This window comes from Molossus molossus, unplaced genomic scaffold, assembly GCF_014108415.1.
Source record: "Molossus molossus isolate mMolMol1 unplaced genomic scaffold, mMolMol1.p scaffold_m16_p_21, whole genome shotgun sequence".
NCBI classification, from domain to species: domain Eukaryota; kingdom Metazoa; phylum Chordata; class Mammalia; order Chiroptera; family Molossidae; genus Molossus; species Molossus molossus.
In genome coordinates this window covers 19,098,561-19,123,550 of record NW_023425357.1, presented here as the reverse complement: position 1 = coordinate 19,123,550, position 24,990 = coordinate 19,098,561, and the positions used below count along the sequence as shown (strand labels likewise).

The 24,990-nt window shown below is 50.0% G+C and overlaps 1 protein-coding gene across 1 annotated transcript in view; it reads right to left on the bottom strand.

Annotated features, from left to right (window-relative positions):
• Positions 1–8,096: 8,096 nt before the first annotated feature.
• The window catches only part of KLHDC4 (kelch domain containing 4), a 42,568-nt gene continuing 25,674 nt past the window's right edge, over positions 8,097–24,990 (bottom strand). The window contains exons 6-12 of the mRNA XM_036275575.1: positions 24,364–24,456; positions 20,689–20,848; positions 12,714–12,789; positions 10,846–11,054; positions 9,856–10,258; positions 8,983–9,105; positions 8,097–8,708 (exon numbers count right to left, since the gene is read on the bottom strand). Coding sequence (XP_036131468.1) covers positions 8,536–8,708; positions 8,983–9,105; positions 9,856–10,258; positions 10,846–11,054; positions 12,714–12,789; positions 20,689–20,848; positions 24,364–24,456 — 1,237 coding nt within the window. The 3' untranslated portion in view covers positions 8,097–8,535. The remainder of the gene's footprint in view (positions 8,709–8,982; positions 9,106–9,855; positions 10,259–10,845; positions 11,055–12,713; positions 12,790–20,688; positions 20,849–24,363; positions 24,457–24,990) is intronic.

Here is a 24,990-nt window from a genome sequence, read left to right as displayed (position 1 = left end):
TCCCAATGTCTCTTTCCTGTGGTCACAGACACTTAACCTAAAGGGCGCTGCTGACGCTAGGTCAACCGGCAGCCTTCAGTCCAGCTGAGCCCCTCGGCTTCAGGAGACTGGGCCAGCACAGCAGGAGTCCCTTACTCTCGCCTAGGACGAGGCTTCGCTCCCAGCCCACTGAGCGTGAAGGAGAAGTTCACGGGATCAAGGAATGACGGTGACGCTGACTGTCTGCAAACCTAAGGTGTCTGGGTAGTTTGTTCTCTTGCCACGGCAAAGTCATCAGTAAGCAAAAACTGGAAACCAAACCAAACCGACAACAACAACAAAACGATCTGTCCCAAGTGCCAAGAAGTATCCCTAATTCCGCCTTAAAAGAAGCAAGAAGGCCCAGGCCGGTTTGGCTCAGTGGTTAGAGCGTTGGCCCGCGGACGGGAGAGACCCGGGTTCGGTTCCCACTAAGGGCACGTACCTCGGTTGCAGTTTGTCCCCAGCCTCGGTTGGGGTCGTGTGGGTGGCAAGCAGTTGGTGTGTCTCTCTTAAGTTGACGTTTCTCTTTCTCCCTCCCTCTCTCCCTCCTGCTCTATGTGAAGATAAATGCAAAAATGTCCTCGGGTGATAAAAAAAAAAAAAAAGCAAGAAAAAATACAGTTGCCTTTGTTTAAAAATAAAAGAACAAAACTGCATTTACAGTGCACACACACCCGGACAATGTGAACTACAGGATGTACGGGGTGTCTGAAAGCTATGGAGACGCAAGGGCCACAGGCTCTGAAACGCGAGGGTCAGCCTGACTGAGGAAGTCGCGGCGGGAGACGTGGCGCGGAGGGAACCGTGCAGAAGGGAGATGACTGCGGCGGTGCAGGAACAGGCGAACGCCCCTGAGGGAGATGCAGGCCGTGCTTTGGAAGATGACTGAATGTCCTCCAAAACTCAGCACAAACGCTGTTTCTGAAGTGTGCTTCTGCGTGAAACCCCGACGTGGAAGTGCCCGGGACAGAAATGAGCAAACGTGTTCCTAAACCTCAGAGAAGCAGGCAGGCACCAGGGGCAGAGCAAGGTGTGGGTCTGAGCCTGCCCTGGGCAAGTCGGGTGCAGGGAGCCCAGGTCCGGGGTCTGGGGGATGGTGAGCAGGGCAGGGTGAGGGCGACAGAGCTCACACTCCTACCTCACTCGCCTGCCCCCTCCACCCCCCGCTGCTCGAGACACAGACACACAGCTCACTGTGCGCTGGGGCCGCGGGTTCAGGCCCCCCGCTCCGCGTGCCTGCACCCCCTCTCCTGCTGCCCTTCCCGTCATGTCTGTGCCACACAGGGTCGCAGGTCTCCAGCTGTGCTGCCACCGCTGGTGACATGGTGACATGTTGACAGCGGCAATCCAAACCCATGAAGGCAGAGGCCCAAGGACCCCTGTTCCTCTCCAGCCGGCGGCAGCACCAGCCTCAGGGATTCATCCACACCTGCTAGGAGGTCAGACAGACGCCGGGCTGCTTCCTCGGAGGTCAGCGCTTGACACGCCGAGGCAGGCATGGGAAGTTCTGGTCCCGTAAGAGCAGAGCACTCACACAGCCCAAGAATCTCTCTCTCTCAATGCTACTAGTTCCGGCAGGGCTGACGCACTGTGCTCACTGACCTTCCACGAACGACGACACCACAGTACAGGAGCCTGTGAAAGGCGGGAGGAGAGTGAGTCGGGAGGACGACGGCCCGTGTGGGCGCCCCAGACATCGAGAGGTCAGGAAGACAGCGAGGCTCAGGAGGAAGGAGTCAGCACAACGGCCAGCCCTGCACGTGCTCCCTCCAGGCGACTCCGCAGCCCTGGCCCTGGGCCCGGGCTCCTCCCCGTGGGCCTGAGTGAGCCTGCTCTCCGGCGCGGCCACTGCCACCCTCGGCAGCGTGGCCTGCACTCACCCCTGCCTCCACCGCCCTCGTGCACTCAGTGGCTTACACGGGAGCACGCGTGCCCCTGCCCCTGGCTCAGCCAACGCCTCCCCAACACTGGCTGGACCTGACCACGTTCTCCAGCGGGACCCTGCTTGTTTGCACCATTCACCCTTTCCAAAGACACACCATCCGGTGTAGCCTGAAGGAGAGAAAGCCGACACATCCTCACTGTTCAGGTGAGCAGCTCGTGAAACTCTTCGCTCTAGACCTGAAACCTCTAACCCCGATGCAGATGCCTTTTTGTGAATGAACGAACCCGGGCACAAATCCGTCTCCATCTGCATTTCCTCTTCCCATTCTTTCTTTCCCCGGGGTGCAGGCACGCTCTTTGCTGATGCTGTGCAATCATTTCTGCACACTGACAAAAAGGAATGTTGACTATGTTCTGATTTTTCTCATTGACGAAGCAGCCTAAAAACATTACTTCGGCCTTTTACTTTTAGTTGGAAAAATAGCTTGGTTACTTACAAAATAAAATAACTTTTTTTTTTATCCTCACCCGAGGACATTTTTCCATTTTTTTTGTTCAGACAGAGCGGGCGGCAGAGAGAGGAAGAAAGAGAAAGAGAGAGAGAGAGAGAGAGAAACATCGACGTGAAAGGGACACATCAAGTGGCTGCCTCCTGCACGACCCAACCAGGGCCAGGGACAAACTGCAACCGAGGTACGTGCCCTTAGCGGGAACCGAACCCGGGCCTCTCTGGACCGCAGGCCGACACGCTAACCACTGAGCCAAACCGGCCAGGGCTAAAATAACTTTCTTGAACATGTTTAAATCATACCATTACTATGTACTTCACTATCTGACAGCAAGGGACACGGTGGGGACTAAGAAAACTCACTCCTTGCAATAACACACACTGACGTTTGACATTTGGATAATCTGCACCGTCTCAAACTCGTGTCTTCGCTGCAACATTCCAGTGCCAACATTTCGAGAGGGATAACTGCACCTTACAGAACTGAGCCTCCATTAACCAACAGCATCCCTGTCTATTGGAGGATCTTACATTTTGAGCAGGACAGCTCTGTGAACACAAACCTGCAAGAGCCCCCCACCTTCTGGCACCAGCCTTTCCTGTGTGATTAGTTCCTCCGCCCACCGTCTGAGGACCCAGATCCTCACCATAAACTGAGTGCCTGAAGCCTCCGACCCCGCCTGGTGCTCACTCCCCTCTGCCAGCTAAGGGCGCAAAGGCTCTCACAGTATTATTTTTTCAAACCTATTTTAATCTTCTTAAACGTCAACATTTATGTTTCTCATGGGGCAGTGACCAAGTCTCTTTCTTTCCCGTTTGCGTTTCTCTGCCTCAGTCAGAACCGCCCCGACACTGTGGTCCTTGCACGCCCCGCTCCATGAATGAGCCCCTACCCCAGTCCCCATGCACAGCTCAACATGCCCGCCTGCCGCCCTACAGCAACAGCCTCTCAACCACAGCCCAGCTCACCGTGGTCCCCGCGCCCGTGGCCACCAGCTGCTCTGCTCAGTGGCTTAACTCCCCACTAGGCACCGCGATCAGACCCTTGGTGACCAGGCAGCTTGGACTCGAAAGGCACTGCCAAAACTCTCTTGCAAAACAGAACAAAGGATGAGACTATGGTCTACACTCGGGATAAGACGAGGCTGGTCTCTGGTGGTCAGCCACCTACACACGCTTGCTCCCCTGTTTACAACACCCGGGAAGGCAGCGTTACTGGAGAGTTCCTTCGGTGCACATGGAACTAAGCAATAGGTGGCAGGTGGATTTCGGACTCACTGGAGCTGGAGCTGAGCATGTTTCCTTCCTGCCAGGGAACAAGTGTCTCCTCCCGGCCATCCTCCGACGCAACCAACGCTGTCGCTTTCTCACTGCAGCACATGAGGGCTCCTGACCTCCTTATCCTACTCTCACACGGGGCAGCCTCCTCAGGGTCCCCTCACTCCCAGAGGGACGGCGCTGAAGAGGCCAACTGCCACCAGCAGGCCCGTCCGGTATCTGTCCCTCAATGCACTTTCCTTGTCACCTGGCTGCTGACTTTCTGCTTGTCCCAACTTGGTAAAAAAAAAAAAAAATTGCGTGTCAATTGCAATAAACACCACGGTCAACACTTTAAATGATGAATACTCCCGAGCTTAACTGATAGTTCCAATGATTTTAACTCAATTCAACCCAATCCCAAGAAAGCTGTTGCCTTTGGCCAACCCCTTCGAACTCCTCTTGCGTCAGCCCGACCCAGACTGCGGCTCAGCTGCTCCTGGGAACTGGGGAGAACGGAGAACTCGTCGTACTCAAAACCCCACGGAACGCTCCAAGGAGCTCTGACCCCGTATCCACAGGGCTGATGTGGCAAGTTGATGGGCACTAATAAGAGAAAAGCATAGAACCATCAAGGTGGTGGGTATTAGGGGGGCTTACCAACAACAATCAGCCAACCGAGGAATAGCAAGACAGGATGCGCCATTGCAGGGCCCTTCCGGACCTAAACAAGCCCGTCTCCCAGCTGTTCTGGCTCCAGCAAGGCAGGGGCTTCATACTGGCCACTCATAGCCAAGGAGGCCGTAAGGGTGCCGAGAGCACTCAGTGAGGCGCACCAGTCACCGACAAACAAGGGCGGCAGGGCATTGGCCGCTGCGCCTGGGGCAGCACAGGCCGGGGTCGAGTTCCCGCCTGCCCGCTGCTGCACATGGAAGGCACACCGTTACTGGTGTTTTAGGCACAGCAATCAAACAGCAGAGACAGCAACTCTCCTGGAATCTCGTCTATTTAATCCACCCCTTTACTCAAATTACATCTTTAGCAATAGCCCCATGGACATGACAGCAAAACGAACATGTTTGTACAAGAAGTTTCTTCTTTGGGTGTTTTCTCTTTCAACTTGGTTGACTTAAAAATTACCTTCTTCTGACATCAGAGTTACAACTAAACTACAGAACAACCATCATTCAAAACCACCTGAAATCAAGCTGAATGAATGTCCTACAACTACGGAATTAAAGCAGCAGCCACATCCAGACTGGTAGGAGGGGCGGAGGGGACGGGCTGGTCCCATACCCACATGCAGCCGATAAAAGTCAGGAGGCTCCCGCGGCTGGGAAGGTCCTCCCTGAGGACTGAGGGGTCCCCGTACCACACCAGGTGCCCAGCTCAGGGTTCCAGTGCTAGGAAGAGAAGTCCCCATAACTTCTGGCTGGAAAAACCAGCAGGAACTGAGGCTGAGGGAGGCTGAGGCGGCTGGAGCCCCAGGCAGCTCCTTAAAGGGCCTGTACACAGACTTACTTGGACTTGCACCCTCCAGGCTCCAGCGTGGGGGAGGTAGCTCGAGGGGCACCAGAGACACACAGGGAAGAACTGAGCTGTTTGGCACTGGAGCAAGGGCTGGAGAGGGGGCTTTCTCTGGGACAAATGTGCTATCAGAGGCCTTTGTTCCTTTGGTGAGCCCTTCCCTGGGGCGGCAGACAGTCGCCATATCTGGGACTCCAGCAATCTGGCCACACTGTCTGCCCCGCCCTGGTGATTCTGAGGCCCCGCCCCACCCAACTTTCAGGCCCACCCAAGCTGTTGTCAGTCGCTTTACCATAGGATTGGCCTGTCTTGGAGCCTGCTTCAGGTTTTCCTAAATTCTTTCAAACAAGCAGCATCTGGTCTCAGTTGACCCCATACCTCTTGTTAAGTAATACATAGAAACAAACACAGGGAGGCAGCCAAACCAAGGAGACAAAGTAACAGGTTTCAAATGAAAGAACAGAACAAAACCCCAGGAAAAGAACTAAGTGAAATGGAGATAAGCAACCTAACAGATGCAGCGTTCAAAACACTGCTTATAAGGAAGCTCAATGAACTTAGTGAGAACCTCAGTGAACTTAGTGAGGGCCTCAAGAGCATAAAAAAGGACCCGACAGAAATGATGGATGCACAGTCAGAAATAAAGGAGGCATTAACTGAAATAAAGAAAAATTTACACAGATTCAATAGTAGAGCAGGTAAAGCCAAAAAGCAAACTATCGACTTGGAATATAAGGAAGCAAAAAACACCCAATCAGAACACCAAAAAAAAAAAAAGAATCCAAAAAAAAAAAAATGAGGACAGTGTAAGGAGCCTCTGGGACAACTTCAAGCATACCAACATTCGCATCTTGGGGGTGCCAGAAAGAGAAGAGAGAGAACAAGAAATCAAAAACCTATTTGAAACAATAATGGCAGAAAACTTCCCTAACCTGGTGAAGGAAACAGACATACAAGTGCAGGAAGCAGAGAGTCCCAAACAAGATGAACCCCAAGAGGCCCACACCAAGACACATCATCATCAAAATGCAAAAGGTTCAAGACAAAGAGAGAATCTTAAAAGCAGCAAGAGAAAGGCAGCTAGTTACCTACAAGGGAGTCCCCATAAGACTATCAGTTGATTTCTCAAAGGAAACTTTGCAGGCCAGAAGGGAGTCCAAGAAATATTCAGTGTGATGAAAAGCAAAAACCTACAACCAAGATCACTCTATCCTGAAAAGCTGTCATTTAGAATCGATGGACAGATAAAGAGTTTCCCAGACAAGAAAAAGCTAAAGGAGTTCATCACCACCAAACCATTATTATATGAAATGCTGAAGGGTCTTCTTGAAGAAAAAGATAAAAAATATGAACAAACAAAATTGCAATAAATACATATCTATTGACAACTGAATCTACAAACAAAATGAACAAGTAGAACAGAAACATTCTCATAGATACAGAGAAAATTTTGTTGGTTGCCAGATGGGAGGGGGGTTGGGGGAATGGGTGAAAAAGGTGAAGGGATTAAGAAGTACAAATTGGTTGTTAGACTGACAAACCTCAAAGGGAAGGGGGTTTGGGGGTGGGAAGAAATAAACCAAAGAATTTATTTATTTACACACACACACACGCATAATCAATGGACACAGACAACAGTGTGGGGAAAGGCAGGAGTGGGGAAGAGGGGGTCAATAGGGGAAAAATGAGGAACATCTGAAATACATTCAACAATAAAGATAAGTTAAAAAAATTAAAAAATAAATGAAAATTTAAAAATTACCTTCTTCTTTGAAACCTCATTTAGCTACAGGCTCCTGTAAGAAAAATGGCCTCTGATAACAGACAAGCGTGTCGGAGCCAAGACCTTTTGATTATTTCCTCCTGAAGTCTCAGCGAAGCCTTAGCAGCTGCACGATCCAGCCTAGTGTGCTCGTCACAGGATGGGCAGAAAGGTCCTCAGTGGGTCCCTGTGGGCCAGCTGTGGCGTTCACCTGGCTTTTCAGCCCTGTCCCAGGAGCTCCCAGCCACTCTGCCCAGAATGTCAGAAAAGGACTCAGACTTCCCCAGTAGCCAAGGAAAGTGCCACAAACAAGAGGTAACATCAGAACGCCTCACCTTCTACCCACCCTAGCCCATGCCAGTCAGCCAGGCGCCGTGCTGCCTGACAGCTACCTGGCCCCTCTCCGATGACCAGCGCTCCATGGGCATTGGAGAGCACTGCACCCAGAGGGAGGCCCGGTGGGCAGACGTGGCGGACAGGCTACTTGCTGCAAGAGGAGAGCTTCTTACTTCTAATCGGCCCACACGAGCCCATTCCCCTCCGGGTCCTGTTACAGCACCAGGTCACACCCAGAGGAGCTGGTAGGGCCAAGCGTCACGAGAAGGTAGGGCAAGGTGGAAGGAGGGGCTGCTGCTGGAGCCCGCTGGCTCCTGTTCTCCCACTGAAGCCGGGCCCATGCCCTGCTCTGCTGGAGGTAGACAGACCCACTCTTCTCTTTTGAAAACAGGTAATGAATGGGATGTTGGCCCCATTACTAAAAACTAAGATGATACATTCTCACTGCAGAAGATATTTAAGATGAAAAAAATGCACGAGGTGGTAATTCAAAGCCCAACTTTTGACCCGTTATCCGAATGAAAAGTGGTCTCCTGCCGCTCACCTCAGAGCCAGCCCTAACACACCGCTTCTGCTGGGCCCCGCTCCCGGGCCTGGCGCTGCACGGCAACGCCGCCTGGAGACGGTGGGTGATGCCTTCCGGCTTCCCTTCCTGTCACTTTGCAATGACAACCTTGGGCCCTAGGGGAGAGGGACAGAGGATGGCTCCAGCACCCCCCCCCCAACCAGGCTCAGGGGGCAGTCCCTGAGGCTTCAGGTACACTTGTCACCAAGAGAACCCAAGGAAAGCCCGTGGCAGAGAAGGAGCAGGACCGCCAGGCAGCAGCTATTTTATTTTACAGTTAAGGAAACTCACACAGGCAGTCTGAGGGCTACTCCTGGTCATTTTAAAAGTCAAAAAGCGAATCTCCAGGTTGATGACGTGCAGTCAATCAGAATATTCATCTCCTAGTTTTGCAGGAGGGAAACCAACCCCCGACAAAGCACAAATGTTCAAGCTGTATCAGAACAGAAATGTGCTTCCTGTGGGCATTTCATGTTCAAAGTGCCGCTTGCTGTGTGGGGGCCCACCCTCAGCCTGGCCTGCCCTGGCAGGCCCCACCAGGGCCTGGGTGCATGCAGCCGCACAGAAGACGACGTTGGCAGAGGCCATGTTCCAAGTCCGGTTTATTTTCAATCACACCAGTGATGCTGAGGGAGACAGCCTCACGCAGTTGAACTTCTGGCCCGGCCTGGCGGCTCATGCTGGGTCATCAAAGAAAGCTTTTGCCATGGCGTGGGCTACCTTCAGCACTCTCTTCTCCTTTGCTTCTGGCCCGACTTCGTCCCGGGCAAGCCGCACCCAATACAGCTCAGTCCTAGGCAGGTAGTCTTCGAACTGCTCCCCAGGCGTCACCACGGGGTGCTGTGGCTCTGTCATGGGGAAGGAGGAGAAGAAACACGCTCAGCGGAGGAAGAAGGCCTAGGTCGGCGCCGCAGGCCACCCGCTCGTGGCCTGGTGGAGGGAAGAGGCGAACACCTAGATTTACAGAACCGACACCGTGAAGCCATTCCGCACTTATCAGAGAAGCACGACACTGCTCAAGTAGCAAGCTGCCCAAACATACTCCAGATACAAATATTTTTTTTTAAAAACGCAGGCTCCCCTCTGGAGCGTATCTACATAGTCAAATTCTAGAACGCTCACCCCCATCCTCCTCACTGCTGTCCTCGTCGTCGTCCTGGTCGTCCTCGTCCTCTCCGCCTTCGGCGCCCTCCCCCGCATCGCTGTCCTCCTCCGAGTCGGTCTCCTCCAGCCACTCCTGGGTTTCTTTAGAGCAGAGGAACACCAGAGTGTCAGTGCACCCAGAGCCAGGGGACCGAGACGGGAGCTCCCAGGATCCCACCTTCTCAGTAAGGAAACGCCACCTGAACACAAGGCCCCAGCCCCGACGGTTTCCCCTGGATCTCGGCAGAGATGGTGAGAATGAGGTTGGCAAAACCAGAGAACCCGCTGTGGAGTTCTCTCCGGCCTCGCTTTGCTTGAGACAGGAACAAACCCTACACCTGTTTTATACTTTTCCCTAAAAGTGTGGATTTAACTTGACTTTAGCCTCAGATCGAGAGAAATGACTTAGGAAACGAGCACCACACCAGCAGCAGCCTGGGGGTCACTGTGAAAGCAAGGGATGAAGGGACAGGGGCACAGCAGCTCAGCTCAGAGGTTCGGGTCACAGGCTGGAAAGGGCCGCCCGGTCTGCGCGGGGGCTCACAGCAAGCTGCCGACAGCGGGGACATCTGCTTTGCAACCATGTACCTGTGAGCAGCCTGGACAGTTCCGAGGCTCACACGAGTGGTGTCGAGGGCAGGCCCATGTCCCGTGATGTAACCAGCCCTGCTGCCCCAGCTCCGGGAGCAGGATGGTGCACCAAGTGGTGCCTCCTCCCTGTGACCAGCCAGAGAGCTCACGGCTCATTGGTACAGGGCAGATCTGAGTGGCACTTGAGGGCAGACTTGATGAACATGCTTTCGGAGTGCTCTCACCCCAACCTGAGGAGGGCCTTACCCCACCACAACTCACCTGGATCTGCCTCCACCAAAACCGTCCACTGGTCCATCTTATGCAGGTCGAGGCAGTACAAGTCGCTGAGGGTGACCTGGCGGTCACCAGCCTCAAACATGCCACCGTAGAGGTAGAGACGGCTGTGCTTCACAGCCAGCATGGCATTGGAGCGGGGACGGGGTTCCACCCAGGGGCCACCTGCTTCCTCAGGGCTGTCGTCCTCATCCGACTGTGGCTGTGTTGATGAGCCTGGGGTGGCAATCACCTGCTTAATGGTGACCACAGTCCCGTCCTCTGCGACCACCTCTCTGACCACCTCCAGGGGTGCATGGGCACAGGCCTCCCCACTGTCCTGCTTGTCAGCACCCTCAGGTTCTGCTTTTGGGCCCCGCCTGCGCTTCCTCTTCTCCGACTTGGGTCCCTGTTGACAAAAAGCAGGGCAGCCCACTATAGCAGCAGACAGGGCAATGAGCAAGGGCGGCCTGGGAGCTCCAGGGTGCAGGGGAGCACCACCTGGGCCTGGTGGTGGGCGAACAGCTGGAGGGCTGTACCCCTAATCCACCTGCCTGGGTTGCCCCTTGAAGACCACACCGTCACCCCTCAGAGAAGGCAGAAGAAAGTGGAGAGCCCAGAAAGAGGCCCTCGGACCAGGGCTGTCTCTGCCACAAAGAGCTGCTGTCCTCCTTCAGCCTCAGGCCTTACTTCTGAGACCACTGACTGACCTCATCAGCTCGACACCCAAGCCCTTGGGGTCCCACTATTGGGACGAAGACCACTGTGTGCTTCTCCGGGGCTGGGGCCATAGCAGGTGCAGAGGTGGTCAGTTCCCTGCTCACAGGCCAGCAGAAAGGGACAGCTCAGACCTAGAGCCCAGAGGGGTTTGGGGCCTGGGGGGTCTCAGCACCTGGCCACACAGCCTCTGCCCAGGGTCACCTATAGAGGTGCCGTGTTAGGCTGCGTGTCTGGTGTACAACACACCATGGCCATCACTTGGGAGCCCAACTCTACCTTCAGCTGTCCCGCAAACCAGCGGTTCTTGATGGCATCATAGAAGTACAGGTCGTTGAAGAAGTCGCCCTCCAGACTCTCCTCCTTTTCCTCATCACAGACACCCCCGAAGAGCAGCGTCTGATGGTTTGGGGCCACAGCAATGGAAAAGCCAGACCTGGGGGTGGGCTTGGTGCCTGAAGGGTTAATCCGAGTCCACACCCATCTGCCTGTCACAGGAGAGCAGGAGCTGAGGTAAGATGTAAGGATGGAGGGCTACCAAGAGCCAGCCAATGTAACGTCCCCATCCTTCCAGTGACTAAGACCGCTGGAAAAATGCAGGACTGTGTGTAAAAGAACAAGTTCACTCATTTCACTCCCTCTGCAAAAACACAACAACAATTCAACACCCTGCTCCAAATTTAATTCTTCTTCTTAAGGTTCAGTTTTTCACAAACCCTACAAACCCTGTGCCCTAGAAGCACTTTTCAGCTGCGGTCAGGCAGGAATGAGACGGGTGTGGAGGCTGGCACGCCCGGTGCAGGGAGAAGCCCATGCTGCACGCTGGCCACCGTGCGGACCCTTGCTCCATCCTCCCTTCCTCCTGAGTGGGCTGCACGGTCACAGCTGCATGCCTACAAGCCACACCACTTCATGTTCTTCACTCTGGCTTGTGTCTAATTTCTGTGTTCATCCTCAAAACGTAACCTAGCATGAAATGCAGAAGAAAGTTTTCCACAACGTGAACTGAGATGCCTCCTCTAACAAATATTAAAAAAAAAAAAATTAACCAAAGGAGCAAATGGCAAACATCCCACTGTGTCGTGCCTAAATGTCCCCCATCAGCGCACAGTGCAGGCGTGACTCCAGGATGCACTCACCAGTGGGCCATGAGACCGATTCAGTCCCACCAGCATTTTACTGCTTTGAGGACATAGAAGGATGCACATCAGAGTGCCCTGCACACAGCAGGTGAGACGCACCTGTATGACACATGCATGCTTGGTGTGCCAGCTCATGACCCCCCACGTCCTTCTCACCGGGGGTAAGGGCCTGATAGCCAGGACACAGGGGGCAGCCCACAAGCTTGGGACCTCACTGCCTGGAACATAGTCCAGCTTTCAAGTGCACTGAAGTGTAAACTGGACAGTTACTTCAAAGCCTAACCCTTTGGAAACCTGAGTTCCCACTTGGAAACGCAGATGTCCCCATCAGTCACGCAACGCAGTGTGGCTGGCACCGGAGAAGCGCCTGAGCAGGAACATTTCTGAAGCCTTGGCTTAAAGAATTCTAGAGCAGGAACGAGATAAAGGTATTCAGCATAACAATCCCTCATTCTACCGAAGACAGGTCTCCAGGGGAAATGAAATAACTCGCTAGAGGTCATAACGCAGACCCAGATCACACTGGCTCCCTCGGGTCTAGTCCAGTCCACTTATCACAAGACCCGCGTCACACCAATGAACCACAACCTTGCTTTTTGTAAAGGAGCTTTCAAAAGTGAGTGGTGGGGAGGCCAACCCACAGTAAGTGTTCTAGAAGTCCACATGCCGACATGTCACTTGCTCTTGAGCAAGGACAAGGTAAGAGAAATGACCAGACAGCAGTGGTCCCACTCTCTACAAAGGGGAGTTCGTGGTTTGAGTGTTTTCAAGCCAGTCCATCCTGAACTTCCCCAGAGGGTGAAAACTCCCCAGTGTTTGCTGTGCAGACAGGCGGACACTTAGGGTTATTTGCGGAGCGTCCAGCCTGGCCTGCGTGGGGACAAGAATGGCCTGTCCACAGCTCCAGGCAGGGGGCTGACCACCAGGGCAGCTGGGCTATTTCTCTGCCCTGCCTTTTGCAGCCATGCAGACCACCCATGGCCCGTCCCCCCACAGTACACGGACCTTCTCTTCCTTCCTCAGACTTGAGCAGGAACATATCTGAATGCTGGGTGCCCTTGTCGACATCTTTCTTGACTCTCTGCAAAAGGAAAAGGGGAGTCGTGTGAGAACTAGCAGGAAACCATCTAAAACGTCTAAGAACAGATTTTAAAAATCTGCCATTTTAATAACCACAATAAAGCCAGAAACATTCTAATACTTTCTTACTAAAGCTTCCTCAGCACCCTGGCCGGTTTGGCTCAGCGGTTAGAGCGTCGGCCCGCGGAGCAGAGCGTCCCGGGTTCGGTTACCGCTAAAGGCACGTATCTTGGATGCAGTTTGTCCCCGGCCCTGGTTGGTCGTGCGGGTGGCAACCAGTTGGTGTGCCTCTCTCACATTCTCACATCGATGTTTCTCTCTCTCTCTTCCTCCCTCTCTCCCTCCCGCTCTAAATGAAGATAAATGCAAAAATGTCCTTGGGTGAAGATAAAAAAAAAAGCTTCTTCAGCAATCTTGTTTGTTTTTTAAAGATGTTTTTACTGATTTTTTTAGAGAGAGGGATAAAGAGATAGAAACATTGATCAGCTATATCCTGCATGCCCCCCACACCATGCACTGGGGACCAAGCCCACAACCAGGGCATGTGCCCTGACCAGAAGTTGAAATGGTGACCTCTTGGTGCATGGGACGATGCTCAATCCACCGAGCTGCAGCAGCCAGGCAGCAATCCTGTTTTAAGTGGACGGGGCTCTATGGAGACCACCGTGGCACTGCTAATGACAGCGCGATACAGCTATCTTTCCATTTTCAGTCCCTGTGTATCTTCAGTTCCATCGTCTTTCAAATCATGATTCAGTCTTCATGCAAGAATCAAATTCATGCTCCAGCAGAAGCCGGCCACTATCCACGTAAAACCTTTCCTGAGCTTCTAAAACAAGCCCAGGTGTCTGAACCCGGAGTCTTCAACTTCAATGCAGTGTTTTACCCAGCCAGACCAGACACCTCACGTCCTCCAGGCCTCGTGACACAGCTGTTACCTAAACACTGTAGGTGTCTAGAAAACTACTTGGCAAATACCCTGGAAAAATTTCAGTGAATCTTAACTTCTTTGTACTTGTAATTTAAATTCTCTATTTTTAATACAATTTTAATTTTAGAATAGCTTTATATTTGCAGAAAAAGTCAGAAAATAGTACTGAGGTTTCCCATATACCCCACACCGTTTCCTCTACAGTTAACACCTACAGTTAGTGTTGCACATTTGTCACAATTCATGACCTAATAATTGACAAAGTACCATTCGCTGAAGTAACTCTTTAGTCGGATTTCCTTAGTTGTTCCCTCCTGTCCTTTTCTGTTCTAGGACAGCACATTATATTTCTTCATCATGAATCCTTGGGCTCCTCTGGGAGTGTTTTAGACTTGCCTTGTTTTTGACGACCTTGGCAGTTTTTAGGACTACTGGTAGGGTGTTTCACAAAACGTCCCTCTATTCGGATTTGTATGGTGGTTGTGAGCTTTCAGGTGGCGGATCCCAGAGGTACATCACCCCTCTCATCCATCACATCAAGAGTGCGTGCTGTCACCATGACTTATCACTGGTAGTGTTGGCCATGATCACCTAGCTGAGGTGCTTTTCAGGTTTGTCCCGTCAAGTTACCCACCCCAAGCCCACCACCAGCTTTCCACACTGTCCTGTTCAGAAGGACACCCCGCTGAAGCCCCTTACAGAGAGGGAAGTCATCTCCACCTCCTGGAGGGAGCACGGTCTACCCAACTTCTGTGGAACTCCGCACAGGAGTTTTGCCTCCGCCCCCAGTTCATCTATTCAGTCATGTATTTACAATCGTATGGACTCACTTTGGGCTATAACCAGTATCATTTCATTTTGTTGCTCAAATGGTTCTAGCTGCTGGGAGCTCTCAGTCGGCCCCGTGTCCCTCCGACACCCCCATCAATGTGAGCTGCTTCCTTAGGATCTGGCACAAGACGCTCCAGACTCATCTTGTGTACTGCTTGCCCGAGGCCTAGACCTTGCCTGTCCTCCACAGATCTGGCCCTGCCTCACCGGAGGTGGTGTCAGAAACCACGATCTGGGCACTGGGGCGCTGGCGGCTGCTGGCGGCTGCGGCTCGGCCCCCTCCGCTGACAGCCAGGAAACGTACGTGCGTAATTCTTTTTCTTTTAACTCATGAGCATGTGTTGTGTTTACTATAATGGGGAGGGGAGCTATTCTCCTTTTGGAAAACAGAACAATCCAATGTCCATGGACTGGACATGTAATCTGAATATCCTAAAACCAAGGACGTTCAACATGGGCCGTGTGTGGGGAACAGCTCAAATCTCAGGAAATGAAACTGGTGCGAGCCTCTTGTTTTCCTTCTGGAAGAACCTGCACAATTCAAGTGATGCAACTTCTGCATGTTACACAGTTATTAAGACTAGACTTTCTTCTCTTTTCCCAGCAGGTTCACAGAGAGGAAATAACTACCACCACTTCCATGCCTGCCCTTTCAGATCAAAGACCCAGCATTTTTAGGAACTAAATTCACGCCCAGAGGCCTCTCCCATGTGTGTGTGTGTGTGGGGGGGGGGCAGTGAAGAAATTCAGTGGCATCTCTTTTTGCCGTCAGTAATTCAGTGACAGCTATGCTTCAGCCAAACTCTCTTGTGGCCTACTTGTCATCACTGCACCTGCCAACATTAACTGTGCTGTTTTCCTGACAACAATCATTAATTTTCAGAATCAACAGGCTAAGGGGGTGGGGGGTTTATCCTCACCCGAGGACATTTTTCCATTTTTTGTTCAGATAGAATGGGAGGGAGAGAGAGGAAGAGAGAGAGAGAGAAACATCGACGTGAAAGGGACACATCGAGTGGCTGCCACCTGCACAACCAACCAGGGCTGAGGACAAACTGCAACCGAGGCATGTGCCCTTAGCGGGGACCGAACCCGTGTCTCTCTGGACCGCAGGCTGGCTCTCTAACCGCTGAGCCAAACCGGCCAGGGCGGGGGTGGGGGGGATGCCTTTTTTAAATATGTTTTTATTGATTTTTAGAGAGAAAGAGGGGGGAGAGGAAGTGACAGACAGACAGACAGACAGACATTGGCTGCCTTCTGTACGCACCCAGCCAGAGACCGAGCCCACAACCTGGGCATGCGCTCTGATCTGGAATTGAACTAGCGACTCCGCAGTGCACAGGGCGACACTCAACCAAATGAGCCACACCGGCCAGGACTGGGGAAAATCTTCTACACTGTAACTTTCAAATACATCCCCGTCACGGCCTTGACAGCCAGCACTCTTCCTAAAGAGCGCTACTAGCCCACCCAAGTCCACAGCTTCCGCAGTGCCAAGCCAGGAAGAGCCCTGGCTGGGGACAAGGATGCCATGCCCTTTTGACCGGAGCTGACTAGTTAAGGGTCTGCACACCCCAGCAGGTTTCACTCCTCCTTTACAGTAGCTTCTTTTCTTGAAATGTTGTGACTTCCCCCCAAATACAATCTCTGTCCTCAAAAGGAACAAAACACTGCCTTGTATTATTCTCTCACTGTGGATCACTTGCGCCACAGGTTCTTCCTGTCAGTGCATATCAATCACTCTGGCTTGAATCACTCAGGTCGTCTTTTCACTGCATTAAGTTGTACTAGAAGAGGAAACAGAATTTGCATGGATTTTTGGAGATGTCAAACTTCCGTCTAGGGAGTCGAAGCTCTGGAAAGGGCCCAGCTTTTCTCTAAGGATGAGCCTCCTCCTCTGAGCAGCTCAGGAGACTGACATTGATGCCACATAGCAATAACCCAGGCGTTCACTCTACAGAGCACAATCTATTCCTCCACTCATACATTTCTGTCTAATACAGTACTAATGGAATCCAAAGACATCTGAGAGATGTGTATGAAGTGTTACATTAAGCTGAAAAAAAAAAACTCAACTGTCTCTGAAATTACTCAGAGTCTGTCTGAGACCCCAGCCTAGCACTGGGCTGCGCACAAACCCCTCCCCCAAACCCGTCCCAGGCCCTATCCTTGCAGCCCGGGTGCAAGCTCTACACTCCTGTTCTCGAATCAGGAGCTCCGGCTCCCTCCGTCTGACTCGGAGATGGGCTCATTTCGATTGTCTTGAGAGCAGGTACCCCAGGCCACCCCAGACTCCCGCTTTTAGGGCAGTCCGGTCCCTAGAAAGGCAGCAGCTCCGAGGCGAGCAAAGGCCTTGTGCTCCAGAGAGCTGACTAGGCAACCGCACTCTGAGAGCCTCACTTCTGTCCACTGTTTGGGGCATTCTCAGATTTCTCCCCAAAGGGCTGGGAATTTCCATACAAGCAGCTGCAACCTGGCCAAGATTGAAACAAAATGAAAAGCCATGAAAGAGAGACGTTAGCTTCGAGTTCCCTGCTTTTCCAGGGTCTATTAAAGCAGCCTCACAACATGTCCAAACCAGGGACTGTGCGAACACAGGTCCCATCCCGAGCGCTGAGAAAAGCGATGCAACTGACAGAGCGAGGAGGCCCTGCCGGCCACGTGGCTCCAATGTACAGCTGACAGGCAGAAACAGCCCTACTCCGCATGCGTGCTCCAGACACGCTCCCAGACGGGAGGGTGAGTTACAGTCCCCCTTATCCACGGTTTTGCTCTCCCCAGTTTCAGTTACTTGTGGTCAACCATAGCGCCAAATTTTTAATGGAAAATTCCCCCAATAAACAATTTATAAGTTTTAAATTGCAAGTCATTATGAAATAGTGTGATGAAACCTCACACTGTCCCACCTGAGATGTGAATCATTCCTTTGTCCGCCATCTCCACACTGTACATGCTCCCTGCCCATTAGTCACTAATCAAAACGGTTATCAAATCGACTGTCATGGTATTGCAGTGCTTGTACTCAAGTAACCCTTATTTTTCTTAATAATGCCCCAAAGCGCACAAGTATTGATGCTGACAATTCGGTATGCCAAAAAGCAGCTGTGTTTCCATTAAGTGAAAGGTTTAATTTTAAAAGTTCCCGATTTAATAAAAAAAGAAAAAGAAAGAAAAAAAAAACCCCTGTATATTGAGGTTGCCAAGATCTACAGTAAAAAAAATCTAACTGTGAAATTGTGAAGAAGGAAAAAGAAATTTATGGTACTTTTGCTGTTGCATGTCAAAACACAAAAGCTAAGGCCACTGCGCATGTGAGTTAAGCTGGAAAAGGCACGAAATCTGTGGAAGACATACACAAAAAATGTGCTGCAACTGACGACAATGTGTTGTGCCAGAAGACACCGAGCCTACAGAGAGGCTTCAGCAAGGAATCCCCTAAAATGAGTGTGACTAAGCCATTTATTGCGAGGTTCCTGAATAGTCACCCAGATTCAGGAACAGGTTTAGACTGGAAATATAAAAATTACTGGAGAGAGAGGACATACACATAACTTTTATTACAGTCTATTGTTATAACTGTTCTATTTTATTATTAGTTATTGTTCATCTGTTATTGTGTCTGATTTATAAATTAAACTCTATCATAGGTATGTATGTATAGGAAAAAACATAGTATATACAGGGTTTGTTATTCTCCATGGTTTCAAGCATCCACTAGGAGGCTTAGAACGTATCCCTCACACATAAGAGGGGCTACTGTATTTAAAATGCCATCGATTCCTCTTGGCTCACATGTCTGGAGCAGTGGAGATGGCAAGCTGCCTCCTGTTCTCAGTATCTTGGCCAATGGGAGGTTGAATTTATAAAGTTATCATCATTTCATCCTGGTTCCCTTGGATTTACAATGGCAGCAATTTTTCAAAACCAGCCACAGTGATGGCTGAGGTCCCCTGTGTACCACTCGTGAAACACAGAAACCATGAAGAGGCTACTCTTTCCGACACCTCATGATTTAAGACCCTGCCTGTGCAGGCTGCTCCGGGTGGTTCCAAGGCATTTTCGCTGGACAATGTGCTAGGCACGTTGTCAGCTCACTGCCAGGTCGTCCAGCAGCCCCCTTTGCCAGGTGGTGACTCCAGGTGAGGAGGAGCTCTCCCACCCAGGGGGCTCCCTGTGAAGGGTGTTCCCATCAGGCCTTGAGCAGACCACCGTCAGTTATTCCATGCAGCCCACCACCTACCTAGACTAACTGCTTTTTAATATTCCATAGTACTCACAACTCAAATCTTTCACTAATTCTGATAAATCCCCCATGAATCCCAACAGATAAGCTTTTCACTGCAATTCAAATGCCACAGGCCTGGAGTAAGTGAATTTGGATTATCCACCCAACTAGTTCGTGGTGCGGGCTAGAGAAAATAAGCACCATGAATCAGGCATTGTTTTGATTAACAGCGGCAACAGTTTGACAAGATTTCACTCTGTTTATCATCCGGTTTACTCTATGAAGCATCTGCTGTGATAAAGTATTGGATCACAGCTTTGGCCACACCAGCCTGCTTCTCAGGACCCCCCTGACTGTCAGACATTTTCTCTTCCCAGAACAAAGGCTGACTGTTCACTGTGGTGGATGGGGGTATGGAAGAAGGTGGACACAAGACACCTCCCAGCTGCAGGGCACTTCCCTGCCTCAGTTGTCCCAACTACCCCACTGGCAGCCTGCTCAGCCACCAAGTCATAGATGGGGCTCATGTCACCTGGGGGAAATGAGCATTAAAACCACAAGATGGCACACATCCACCGGAAAGGCCAAAAGTGAAGAGTGTGAGCCCATCAAGTGCTGGCAAGTAAGTGGAGCAGCCGCAGCTCTCAGGTGGTTCTGGTGCAATACTTCGGGAAGAGGCGCAACAGTTTCTTATTAAACTGTTATATTCCTCTGCAGGCCAGCAGGTTCACTCCTAGAAATCTACCCAAGAGACATCATAGCATGCAGCCACAGAACGACTTGCACAAGGATGCTGACAGCGCTTTATTCAAAACAGTCAGAAAGTGGAAACAGACCAGGTGTCCACCAATTAAAAAATGGGCAAACTGTGGTGTGTTACATAACGAATACTACTCAGCATGAAGAAGCAGTTAACTGAAATGTGCAACGTTGACAAATCTCAGAACACGCTGGGTGAAAGGAGGCGTCCTCTGAAGAACACGTTTTGCATGATTCTACCTATCTGAAGTTCCAGAACAGGCAATCAAATACGCAGTGCGAAAGACCAGAACAGTCTTTGCCTTGGGGGGGCGTGAGCAGGGGTGGCTGGGAAGGGCTCAGCAGAACTGGAGCTCATAGGTGCATCCATCTGTCATAACCAGCAAGCACACACGCAAATGTGTGCACCTCACTGTACAAATTTTCACATTAAAATTAAACAGTGAACTCTGTTCAGTGATACACACGTTCTGGTATTTAGGGGGAAGTGTACACTTTGACATATATAAAAAGTGGGTGGAGAGCAGTGAAGATATGAACAAATATGTGATACAACAAGTATAGTGAAATATCAACGGCAGAAACTAGGTGGGGGGATACATAAGTATTCACTAATTCTTTCTAATAAGTGAGTGTCGGAAATTTTTTCAAAATAAAAAGAATAAGAAAAAGCCTTCAGTGAGATACCAATTCATCCCTCTCAGATTCACTGTTTACTCACTGGTGACGTGCCAGTAAGCAATGGAGGGAGAAATGCTGGTGGGTGTTGATGCAGTGAGTGGGCAGCCTGTGTGGAGGACACACACCCTAAGCCAGCAGGAGACCCTCTACTGCACGTGAACCAAGAGACGTGCAGGAGAACGTCCGTGTGCATGCCATCACTGCTTGCAGATGAGGAAAGAAAAGGCCCGTTAGCAACAGAAAGGCGAAACAAGTCGTGGTATATTCTACAACGGAACGCCGTACAGCGCTAGATCCCCACACACAGAATTATTCACACTGCAGTGTTTTCAGGCATACAGATTAGAATGTAATATGACTGGAGCAGATTAACACCATCTCTGTCCATTTCTCACTCAGTAAAAGGAATTGTTTATAAGAAACCAATATGCAGTGAGTTCTCATTATTGGAGAACTTACATGCCACGCCTTACCTGTTTCGAGTAGCCCCCGTAGATGACGATGCCGCCCTGAGGAGTGACGGACATCTGGCAGCCTGATCTGGGTGTGGGCCCCGTCCCTGATGGGGACAGCTTGCTCCACGTGAATGTGTCCAAGTCAAAGGTATACACGTCATTGTAATAGATGTAATCTCTGGTTATAATAAAGTCACATAAACACAAAGACAGTGACATTAAAAAGCAAACCTAACTTAAAGTGAGTTTTCCACCATTTGTACTGTTATCAGTTTAATTAAAATCTAAATTCATGACAGGACTGGCAGCTTATGGGAGTTTGCATTTGAAAACAGAAATAATGCTAGATCATAGAAGCATAGTAATCTGCCTGGAAAGACTTTTTAATCTGAAAGTTATAGCATATTTCCTTACACAGTTTATAAAATCACAATCTTGCAGCCCTGGCCAAGTGGCTCAGTTGGTTGGAGCATCGCCCCATACACCAAAAGGTTGAGGGTTCAATTCCGGTCAGGGCCCATACCTAGGTTACAGGTTCCATCCTCAGTCGAGGCACATTACTGGAAGGTAATCGATGTTTCTCTCGCTCTCACTCTCAAATCAATGCTGTGTTTTCTCCAAGACTGGAGCTCCATAGCAGGAGGACCACTGTGCAAGGCCGGTCTGCGCACCTATACCCTCAAACGCTGTGCAAGGCATGGCAGTTGAAACAGAACAAGTCGTCTGGTGGACAACCAAGAAACATGAACTTGCCCTGGCCGGTATTCTCAGTGGTTAGAGCATCAGCCTGCGGTCCAGACAGACCCGGGTTCGGTTCCCGCTAAGGGCATGTATCTTGGTTGCAGTTTGTCCCCGGCCCTGGTTGGGTCGTGCAGGTGGAGCCACTCGATGTGTCCCTTTCATGTCGATATTTCGCTCTCTCTCCCTCCCACTCTGTCTGAATAAAGAATGGAAAAAAGTCCTCGGGTGAGGATTTAAAGAAACCTGAACTTTCTGACTGGCACCACAACTAAATGCACCGTTCTGCAAGTGCAGGTGCAACTGAGCAATGGGGAGGCTTCCCCACATTCCACTCTTTCTTTAGATTTCGCACTGCCGATTTTCAGCAAAAAAGCTATATATATATATTTTTTAATCCTCACCTGAGGATATTTTTCCATCTACTTCCAGACAGAGTGGGGGGGGGGGGGGAGACACACATCAATGTGAGAGAGACACATTGTCTGGCTGCCTCCCGCACGACCCTGACCAGGGCCGGGGACAGACCACAACCAAGGTACATGCCCTTGACCGGGATCAAACCTGAGACTCTTTGGTCCGCAGGCCAATGCTCTAGCTGCTGAGCAAAACCAGCCAGGGCACAAAAAAGCTATTTGAGCGTCAATAACTATCAACTTTTATTTGGTTTTTACAAGTCAAATTCATTTGTTTAATATAGATGGTGACTACACAGCTATCTATTCTAGTATCTTCATTTTTTTTCTATATTTTGAAATATTCCATAAACAGTAACTTTAAACAAGGTAACAGATGACAATAGCTTTGAAAAAAGTTGTAATTTTGAAATGGTTGCAAATTACAACCACTGTAAAATTTGATTCACTTTTAACCTGAGGTGCCAGGAGGAGGGGCTATATTGATCTCAATCCCTGTCCTGCACACAGTAGGTGCTGAATTACTGTGCTGACAAAATCAGGAATCTCCATGTATGTATGTGACAATTATTCATTGTTGTTGTTTTTTAAAAAGTTCCAAGGATAAATATAAACAACAGTTCCTTGGGTATCAATTTTAAAAAATAGCGCAAACCCTGGCCAGTGTGGCTCAGTTGGCTGAGTATCATCCCACGCACCAAAAGGTGCCAGTTTGATTCCTGGTCAGGGCACATGCCTGGGTTGTGCGTTCAATCCCCGGTCAGGGTGCATGCGAGAGGCAACTGGCTGATGTTTCTCTCTCACATCAATGTCCCCTCTCTATATATAAAATCTATAAAAACATTAAAAAATAGCTCATGTTCTCTTGTGCAAAATGGCAACGATTAATCAAACACCTACTTGGCGGGAGGGCAGACCTGGGCGGGAGCCAGGGCGAGAGCAGGAGGACAGACTATGGGGCCAATTGAAAATCAGTCATCTTTGGTTGAGGACAAGTTCTACCACTTATTATCTTGGTTTCCTCAACTTTAATTTAAGATAACCGGTCCTACCAATAGCTTAAGAGACTGTATAAAAACCACATGGTAAACTATATGACAAGACATAAAACTAAAGCTTTATTTCACCCAAGTTACGCCTTCAAGGATGCAACTCGTTTGAGTTATACTTTTCAAATCCTCTTCAAAGCACTTAAGAATTTATATCCCTGTTTCTCAATGAATATAAATAGTCTTTATTCATGAAGAAAATGGAAGCTTAAATGGAGCCCAACCTACACAGTCCTCAGCCTAACGTGGGGGGATGGGAAAAATTACAACGCTCACTCTTCCCCCACCAAACACCTCCTTCTTCACATATGTGTGCAAGGATTTATTTTCATATGCCAGTAATTATTTCTTTAAAAGTGTGTAAATGGATCTATAATGTGACAAGAATGTGAGTGAGGCCACCACAATGAACAAATTGGTAACTACGCTGTATTTTAAAGAAGAAAGGAGAGTGGGAAATGAGGCACTTGGAGATCCATCCACCTTCAACACGGTCAGAGGAAAAGCACTGCGTGGCGTTCACCAGGCGTCGTGACAGTCTAGATGTTTCACCCAAAATGTTGTTATTATATTATAATGGCGACAGGAATACCACTCACCTATTAACTGTATATCTTGTTTTTCTAGACTAATCAAGGGATATTAAGAGGGCATATGTACAGATGACAGGCTTAAACAATCAGGGACTCTCCTAGGCTGGCCTGGGAATGCACTGTGGCTTACAACAAGGTAACCATGACACTGGAGAAGTGGAGGCCCCTCTTCAGACACAACTGCAGAACACCAGCTACTGCTGCGTCCCCAGCAGAGGTCCCCCAGCCAGTAGCATCAGTAGCACCTGTGAGTGTGCAGAAATGCAGAGTCTCAGGCCCAGGACTACTGAGTCAGAAATGTGAGATGGGGTTCGGCAACCAGAGTTTTAACAAGCCCTGCAGGGAAGTCTGTACCAGGCTCAAGTTTGAGAACCCGGAGTTAGATAAGATGACCACATCATCTGCAGGGCACAGTGCGAAATAAAAATGTGGGGCCTGGTCAATGCTTATTAAGAATTCCAATGCCCAGCCAGTATGGCTCAGTGGATTGAGTGTTGCCCCACGGATTGAGAGGTCCCAGTTTGATTCCTGGTCAGGGCACATGCTCGGGTTGCGGGCTCAATCCCCAGTAGGGAGCGTGCAGGAGGCAACTGAATGATGTTTCTCTGTCACATTGATGCTTCTCTCTCTCTCTAAAAAATCAATAAAGACATATTTAAAAGAAAAAGAAGAGAAAAATAAGAAGAATTCCAAGACAGTGACAGCAGAGCCAACACTAAGCTCAGGCTCTCCTGAGTGTGGGGCCCGGGTGTCCACTTGAGCTGCGTGCCCACAAAGCTGGCTCTGATGTTAGGAGATGGGCAGCATTTTCCATGTATATTCAGAATGGTTGTTCCCATAAAAAGTCCACTCCTTACTACTCCAGCAGAGAAAAATCTTCCTGTTATTGTCACTAACCTTGTACTCTCATGGAAGCCACCAAAAAGGATTAACTGTCTCTTCCAGGCTACCATCCGATGTCCACTCCGACCTGAAGGACCCCCAGGTGATCTAAAATTTTTTTAAAAAGACCACTTTTTAGACCAATTTGTTTCACAAGCACTTGCTGAGTTTCATTTAATTTGACCAGAAACTTTTGCAGACCTGAACAAGCTCCTTAAATATGCCGAGAACATGGAGCCCAACACGGAAAGGTTCTCTTTACTAGACAGGAATGCTCAGGGTGCATTATCTACTGACAAGTAAATCCATGATGAAAATAAGAAACAAACCTAGCCAACCACCATGGACACATTTATGAAGTGTGACCCCTCCTCAGGAAGAGGCAGGCAGGTCCTGCGGGAGGTTGCCGGAGGCAGCACTGCTATCACAGGAGAGGGCAGTCCGTGCATGGCATTGCCCCCGAAGACCCTCCCGCGGGACAAGGTAAGATACTGAGGATCCTGTTTCCGTGCAGGCTTAAGCTAATGTGTGTGTCTGCGTCTTGATTTTTAACAAAAAAGTTTAAAATATAAAGCTTATAGAATAATGATATAAAGAAAGAAAATATATTTGTACAGCTATACAACGTGTTTGTGTTTTAAA